Source organism: Hipposideros armiger, unplaced genomic scaffold (assembly GCF_001890085.2).
Source record: "Hipposideros armiger isolate ML-2016 unplaced genomic scaffold, ASM189008v1 scaffold_297, whole genome shotgun sequence".
In the NCBI taxonomy this organism is placed as follows: domain Eukaryota; kingdom Metazoa; phylum Chordata; class Mammalia; order Chiroptera; family Hipposideridae; genus Hipposideros; species Hipposideros armiger.
This window is the reverse complement of record NW_017731647.1, coordinates 1,943,409-1,952,176: the sequence shown is the minus strand read 5'-3', so window position 1 is coordinate 1,952,176 and position 8,768 is coordinate 1,943,409. Positions and strand designations below refer to the sequence as shown.

The window sequence follows — 8,768 nt, the reverse complement described above, 5'->3', positions numbered from 1 at the left end:
CCCGCACTCTACTCCATGTCCCGAGGTTATATGTATATATAATTATAGTTGACATACAGTATTATTCAACATCAGTTTCAGAAATACAATGCGGTCATCAGGCCTCTACATCAACTTAAATGAATTATTAAAGAATAAGTGGGCAATGTTTTAGTGAAGTTTAAATTAGAAAATTATAAAACCGTGTTAACATATTCTTGACTTGCTTTAATAAGATTATTTAAGATAAACTTGTAGCCATTTTCAACAAGGATCAATGATCAAAATTTTTTTATACAAAGAGATTTCCAAGTTAAAGATGAAAGAAAAGTAATGGAATTATTTGGATTCTAACTGACAGGATAAAAAACACAGCATTTCACAGTTTCTTGGAATGAAACCTTAGTAAAACTCATCACTTTGTTATACACCCAACTGGGAACATGGATGTTGGTTTTTCTCGTTCTACTGTTCAGACAGTGTCAAGAAGCCACTGCAAAAACATCAAACAAAAAATTTCTCAGTAGGAAGGAAGAACTAATGACATATCTAGTCCAGATAAGTGGCCCCCAGAGGACTTTGCAGTGAGATATAAGAACTGTCATCAGGAGATTTTTAAAAAATCCTGTTGCTGAGGGAAAGAGCAAACAGTTGGATGTCCAACTCTCAAAATGTCAGTCTAGATATTAATGAAGATACCAAAAACAGTAATCAAAGTGAGGATGAAAGTGAGAAACGTGAATATGATGGTACATGCTTCTTTAAAAACAAATCAGAACCCAACTGGGTATGTTCTCAGGTCAACCAAATCGAAAGCTGGAAAAAAGTTGTTTTGAATCCAGAGACTGCATTACCTCCAGGAAATTTCTATACCTCACAAATACTGTGGAAGAAAATAGAAGTACTTCCTCCAGATAAAGTCTTAAACTTGGCTTTAGAACATTGTGACGCTTCAGAAAAAGAACTGAATTTCAGAGTCCTGGATAGCTCCTATGGAATAACCAAGAACTTAGAAAACATTTACTCCAAACCTGAGGGCCAAGAATGTGGACCTTCTATATATTCTTTGCCAAAGTCTCATAGGACATTCAGATATTTATCTGAATCGGGTGTTATGCCATATAAAAAAGGAAACTGTGACAGAAATACTGTGAAAGTGATTCTTGTGGCATTGGCCTCCTCTTGGGAACCTGAACCAAAAAAATATGGCAGAAAAATCAGAAGAAAATCTAAAAGGTATGTTTTTATTTGATAGGTAATGATTTATAAGTATTTTCTTTATACAACTCTTGAGCTTCTTTTTCCTTTTCAAGCCAATTTCCATTTCTCTGCATGGGTTACAGCCCTAATTTGACTGCACAGATGTTGATTAACCCAAGGAGAAAATATGTGCAAGAGGAAATAGTAGCAGTATGGGTAATAGCTAACACAATCTACTAACATAAGAGCATCAGAAAATTTTCCATTTTTTATCTTTAAGAATGTGTAGGAAAGCAGGTACATTCTTCTACTTCATTTGGGACATGCTGGCCTTTGCCTCCCTTTTCATTAGAGAGTGAATATAAGATAGGTACTCAGTGAAGAACATGAATGTAAAGTGGCTAAAAACCACCAATTTTCTCATGGTGTATATAGGACATCAGCCTAATTTATAATTTTGGGTGACCTGATAAAACACCTTTGTACACAAGCCCTCTACTTACTAATATCTGTCCCACCAATGTAAAAACTAGAGTTTGAAAAGGTACAACTTTAAATATGTCTCCTTTCTTAAGGAAATCCTTTGAGTTTGAAAATATTCCAGCACTTTCGAAATTGGAACACACGGGAGATTCATGAAGAACTTGGAAGAAATTCTGGCTCAGCACTTTATTACACACAGTCTGAGGACAATATCTATGAAGATATCACATGTAGGTGTCCACAAACTTTGCAATTAAATTGATGAATATGTATTTGGTGGAGAAGAAAATAGGGTGGTATTTTCTTCTACAATCAAGCATATCTTGCTCTAGATTTTTCTTTTTAATATGAAAACCTTTGTTGTAGAAATTCTTTTATTTAATGGATTTTATAACTAGTTCAGTGGACTGCTCAGTTCAGAAGATGTTTATAGTATAGTATTTTGAGAATTCTTTTAGCTTGTTTGATGCCTGAATGGTTTACACGCTTAAAGTGCTCTTGATTTTGAGACCTACATCCCCTACAACAATGTGGAATAGAAAGCTGAACATATTTAGTCAGTTTTCTAGTTCTTTTTCTAGCTGTAGTCACTTTGTTTCCATTTAGCTATGTTCTCTAAGCTTTATGTTTTTTGTTATTTTTCAAGATCCCACTAAAGAAAACCCGTATGAAGACATTCCAGGGCAGACTTTGCCCATGTGGAGATCCCCTTCAGCATAGAACCACCTCCCAAAAGTGCTTTCAGAGCACCCAAGGTGAACCAGGGAACTAGTATGAGAAAACATTAACTCTTGTTTATAATTCCTGCAAAAAGGGCAAAATGGTTTACCGAGGGTCAAAACTAAGAGGCACTGAAATATGGGGATTTATTGGTGGTGGTGGTGGTGTTTGTTTTTTAATGGTGGGGCAGCACTCAGCTTTTTTTGTGGGGGGGTGTATTAGGGGAGGGTTGTTTTTTAGTACTTAAAAAAACTGAATATGAGCTTCTTTAGACAGACTATGAACTTCTGGTTCACTGTAGTTGCCCCAGCTCCCTATGAGTCTCACATCAGCTGGTGGCCTACATTACCTGTCTGGACCCTGAAAGCATTCACCACCCCTGGAAGCAAAGGCTGCCTTGAGTTAATGAGGCCTCAAAGCCATTGTTTTCTGGAAATTTGATTACATTTTATTAGAAAAGTTTTGGATTAGAAACTTGAGAAACGTCTTTGCAAATGGTGAAAAAGAATCTATGGTGTCCTCATGTGAGATGATTTTAAAGGAAAGATATATATTTTTCTGGGATAGCTTTCACTTTGAGAGTACAGCATTAACTAGATGATCTTACCCTTACCAGTACATCTGCTATTTTAGCTTCCTCCCAAACCTCAGTTCCTTCACCGGAAGACTGTGGCACTGAAGAACTCACATGCTTATTTCGGGTCAAAGCCCTCAAAAGATACCACTTTGCCCATCACTTTAACTGAATGGAAGCTTTTTTGAGCTGGAGAAGTTGCAAAAAAGAAAAGGAAAAATCTTCCAAGGGTAAGAGCTCAGTGCTCTCATTCTTGACTCTTATTTCAACATTTCCATAAATGAGAATGAATAAACTTTAGACTGATATGAATAATAAATAGGTTGACCTACTGGAATTAGAAGATTTGGAAAGTGGCCTTAAGCTTTAGTTTTTGTTCATGCAAGAAAAATGCATGCATGGCTTTTGCCAAGGTTTCTTTATGGATTCGGAAAACAGATTTTAGATGGAAGGCTTCACTTCAATTACCTTAGTTCTCATTACAGTCAGCTGTTTATTTCAAGGAAGCACTAGAATATCATGTATAAGGATACTTAATTAGGCTGGCTTCAGTGTTTCACTCATTTATATAATTGCCAAAGTGAATTCAGTTTTGTGCATATGTTTACAGATTTTCAGTAATGACAAAGTATATGCCGTTAATTTGGAGCAAATATTTTCATTCAGAGAAAGAAATTTGACTACTTCTTGGAAATAGAAATTTTCAGCAATTATACTAAATAGATGATTTCTCAAGGGAGAAAAGGCAGTAAGTAAATCATCTCTACTAGATAGAGCCTTTGGAACCAAAATGAAGAAATTGGGATTATTTATAAATATATATTATATTTATATTTTAGGAGAAACACAAGAAATTAGATGAAAATATTTTAAAACTCTTTGTGCTACTCTTTTCTGTAATTCAGAATGTTTTCAGGATTACTATGAAGAAATCAGATCATTTAAATGTGCAATATTCTATACTATAATAAATGGTATTCCTTTCTTTATCCCATCTGAATTAGCTATATGTATTCATTTAGCAAACAGTTTTTGTACTTGATTATACCATTAAACAGAAGTCACAGCTGTTTCTTGGCTTAGTAACTGCTGAGTGGTTACTTGGGAAATATTCTGTTCCATAATTACTTTAATTCTTCTGATCTATTTCCTGCCCTTCCCTCCTTAATATGTGAAGAGTTAAATCTGCACCATTTCTAAAAAGCACTAAACTGATCTCTCTCAGTTAAAAAGGAAACCTTTAGCTGTTTATTATCCTGTGTGTGGGGTGAGGAAGAGTTAAACATCACAGGCTGGAAGAATTTCCAGGCCTGCTGCAGTAGTTTCCTCCCCTGACAAATGACACTGGCACAACACCGAAGCCTCCCACAGGCCCAGAAACAACAGATCAGGTGTTCCCAGGGACAAGAACATGAACACAAAAGAGACTGCATTAAAGTGTGGTTCTTGAAATGGCACTCACAAATACTGAGGAATTATTGATTGTAATGTTTAATGAGACAAAAGGAGATTTTCAGTGCTTTAGATTTCACGCCTTGGTATTTTATGTGCTGTGCACTTGTAGCTTGTTCTCTTTTTTATTATAGGTGATAGGGACCAGCTTTTCCTTTTCTAATATTTTCCCAAAGATTTTTTTTTGAGAAGTGTGGGGTGCAGGAGGATAGTGATGGTGAAATCCTGATCATTAGGGAGAAACAGATGGTTAGCTTTTCTACCTGGCAACCCTCCTGGGAATAAACCCTTTTAGGACGTTCCATTTGCAGTACAAATTTTGGCTTCGGAGTGTCTTCAGGAACAACACTCCACCAGGAAAGAGGTTTTCATTATTTCCCCTTTGATGACTCCAGTTATCCCTGGAAGAGAAATTGGTTTCGTAGTTTGAAAATCCCTCATTTAGTCCATATGCCTTTTCCCACCCTTTCTTTCTCTCCCTCCTGTGGAAGCCCAGGTGGCATTGTTTGCTAGAGTAGGTTTCTAATGTTTTCTACTGTTTGTGTCAAGTGTGTACAGCAATATGGTGTCTGTCATTTCTTAGAAACGATGTTCTACAGTATCTCCTGCAGCTAGAAGATAAATGTAGGCTTCTCTTCCTAGCTGAGAACCAAAATTTAAATTTTATTACTTAGTCTCATATTTCTAGAACAGATAGTTCTTTTGTAATATTTGAGTATACTTTGGAGTATGCTTTTCAAATGCACATTAATAATCATACTATTTTTGTTCATTATGTACTCCAAATACATGTTTATGCTCACATCTTTCTATAGCTCCTACCGAGACCTTTGTATGTTGGATTCTCTTGTTTGTTTGTTTTTTATAATACTAATATTTAAGAACATTGGTAATATTTTACTTAAATGGTAGCTACAAAAATCTTTAAAAGAACAAACTTATCCAAAAATGTGGGAATAATCTGCATATAGGAAGCACATGTTTCTCACATGTTATTTTCCTTGCACTGGACTACCTATGGGTTGCCAGGATTGCTAGAAAAGCAAGGACAAAAGAGAAAACAAGAACATTTTTCTCAAGTAACTTTGTTGGTTATCATCTTATATAATGTTCCTAACAATTGTAATTCTGGGCATTAAGTGTGTTAAACCAGGATTTATAGTTAAGAAAAAGCTTGGAATTTTAAGAAAAATTCTTTGATGTATACACCAAATAAAATGAATCAATTCCTCCTTTAAAAAGTGGCTATTGATCACTTTTAATTCTTTCCTTTTTTTAAGCCCTGTCTGTGTCTTTGTCTCTGTCTCACACACACCTCCCAGCAGCAAAGAAATAATTCTAATGAATAATATTTCTTAAATGGAGAATAGTTTTTGTATGTGAGCATATTGGAAAGTCTTCAATTTTTATGACATGTTTCTAAAATAAATTGTAACATAGAGTACTCCGTTTGACTAAAACTTTCTGAGCATAATTTTCCTCTCTTTGCTAAAAATTCCTGGGAGCAAAAATAACTAGGTCTCACCCTGCCTTCCAAGAGAATAAGTATTCCACTTCCTACTCTGGGCAAGCAAAAGCTTGAGTCCAGTAGTAAAGGCTTGGTCACCATGTGGAGTGAAGGAGCCAGATTTCCTGCATGCTGTGACATGGTGTGACAAGGAATCTCTCAAAAGGCCTGTGCTGGTTTCCTCTGGAAAGAAATAGCCTTTCCCACTTCTTTCACCCATGTTATGTGGACTTTGTATTAGAACAACATATCGTCTTACTAAAGAATTTTATATTCAAAGTTGAAAAATGTGTAAGAAAACATAGGCAGTAAACTCACGGACATTGCTCTTAGGAATATTTTTTTGTAATATATCTCCTTGGGCAAGGAAAACAAAAGAAATAATAAACGTGACTACATTAAACTAAAACATTATTGCACAGCAAAGGAAACCACCAAAAAAATGAAAAGACAACCTACTGAGTGGGAGAAGATATTCACCAATGATATATTCGAAAAGGGGTTAATATCCAAAATTTACATAAAGAATTCATACAACTCAACACACACACACACACACACACACACACACACACACACACAAATCTTATTAAATGGGCATAGGACCTGAATAAACATTTCTCTAAAAAGGACATGCAGATGGCCAATAGACATATGAAAAGATGTCATTAATCATCAAAGAAATGCAAATTAAAACCACAATGAGGTATCACTTCACACCTGTCACAATGGCTATCATCAATAAAGCAAAAAACGAGTGTTAGTGAGGATGTGGAGAAAAGGGAACCCTTGTACTGTTGGTGGGGTTGCAAATTGTTGCAACCACTATGGAAAACAGTTTAGAAGTTCCTCAAAAAATTAAAAATAGAAATGTCTTATGACCCACCAATTCCACTTTTGGGTATTTATTTAAAGAAATCCAAAGCACTGATTTGAAAATATATATGCACCCCTGTGTTCACTGTAGCACTATTTACAATAGCCAAGCTATGGATAAAGAAGAAATGGTACATACATACAATGGAATATTACTCAGCAATAAAAAAGAATAAAATCTTACCATTTGCAACAACATGGACCTAGAGGGTATTATGCTAAATGAAATAAATCAGACAGAGAAAGACAAATACCATATCATCTCACTTATATGTGGAATCTAAAGAACAAAATTAATGAACAAACAAAACAAAAACAGACTCATAGATACAGAGAACAAACTGATGGTTGCCAGATGGGAGAGAGGTTGGGGAGGTGGGTTTAAAAAATGAAGAGATTAACAAGTACAAATTGGTAGTTACAAAATAGTCATGGGATGTAAAGTAGAGCATAGATAATATAGTCAATAATATTGTAATAACTATGTATGGTGCCAGATGGGTACTAAACTTATTGGGGTGATCACTTCATAAATTACATTGTCTAACCACTATGCTGAACACCTGAAACTAATATAAAATAATGAATGTCAACTATAATTGAAAAATAATAATAAAAAAGAAACAACAAAATAAAACTTTCAGAAGATACAAACAAATTGAGAAATGTAAAAGTTTTTATTTATAAAATGGACCTTTTTCTGAATGAAAATCACTAATAAGTTAATATCACCAAGCTGCAAATCTTGTTGTCTTGGTTTTAACTTGTACTATTCTGGTCTTTTTTCAGCTTGTACTGAAAATAGATGACATATTTGAATCAAAGAGAGAGAAGAAGAGAGTAAAGTTACACCCTTACACTGGAAAAGATGTACCTCCCTCAAAAGATAAGAATTGTTCCAGCTGTCCGTATTTATCAATAAGAATCATTATATAACTTAATGTTTGATGTGAATTATAATTTTTGGCTTACTTTCCTGTCTATCCCACTTAAATATAAAATTCTTTAGGATAAGGGGCTATTGGGGGGGGTTATTTCTTATTATTCCTCCAATCTCTTTTATTTTTAATTTTTTTTTTAAAGATTTTATTGGGGAATTGGGGGAGGGGAACAGCGTTGGGGTATCAGTGAAGGGGAACAGACAAGTTGCTGTCTTTTTGTTCTTCAGTCTAGTTGTGGAGGACATCACTTCACTGGCCCATGTTGGCATTATCATTGCGCTCTTCCCAGGTGAAGCAGATTGGTTGCCGGCCACTGGATGACTGCTCTTATCGGCTCTTGGCAGCTCATGCTGGCTGCCAGTCACTCACGGTAGCTTATGGCAACCCACTGCAGCCTCACTGCAGGCTATGCCATTGCCAGCAACTCACAGCAGCCCAGCTCCAGGTCAAGCTGCTGTTCACCATCTTAGCTATAGAGAGTGCAGCATCACTGGCCCTAATGTGGGATCCAAACAGGGGCCCTGCTGCTCAGAGTTGGTGTCCCAAGCCAACTCTTACCCAATGCGCCACTCGGCCGGCCCCAATCTCTTTTATTTAGTTCTGTACCAGGTAATAACTATGGGTGACTAAGTAAATAAATTAGAAAATAATTATAAACCAGTAAGACTAATGTCATAAGTAGATTGCATCATTATTTTGTAATCCTACTTTGATTTATAGTCATTTTTATCAGTTTAGACTCAGTGGAGAAATGAAAATATTAGGTATATGTAGACGTAATGTATGTGGCACTCAACTTGTAGTCATTTGGTAAGTTCAGTAGTGTTATCCCTCAGATGCCTAGATAAAACCTATGTTGTCTTGGGCCAGCCGAATGGCGCGTTGGTTAAGAGCTGGCTTGGGACGCCAGAGGGTCCCAGTTCAGATCCCACATATGATGGCCAATGACACTGCCCTCTACAGCTAAGATACTGAACAACAGCTCAACCTGGAGCTGGGCTGCCGTGAGTTGCCAGCGATGGCGTAGGCTGCAGCC

The 8,768-nt window shown here is 36.1% G+C and overlaps 1 protein-coding gene across 1 annotated transcript in view; it reads left to right on the top strand.

Moving 5' to 3' along the window:
- The first annotated feature begins 422 nt into the window (after positions 1-422).
- The window catches only part of DENND2C (DENN domain containing 2C), a 50,215-nt gene continuing 41,869 nt past the window's right edge, over positions 423-8,768 (top strand). The window contains 9 exon segments of the mRNA XM_019659151.1: positions 423-592; positions 594-638; positions 640-1,215; positions 1,755-1,779; positions 1,781-1,892; positions 2,309-2,377; positions 2,380-2,417; positions 3,016-3,186; positions 7,581-7,686. Coding sequence (XP_019514696.1) covers positions 423-592; positions 594-638; positions 640-1,215; positions 1,755-1,779; positions 1,781-1,892; positions 2,309-2,377; positions 2,380-2,417; positions 3,016-3,186; positions 7,581-7,686 — 1,312 coding nt within the window.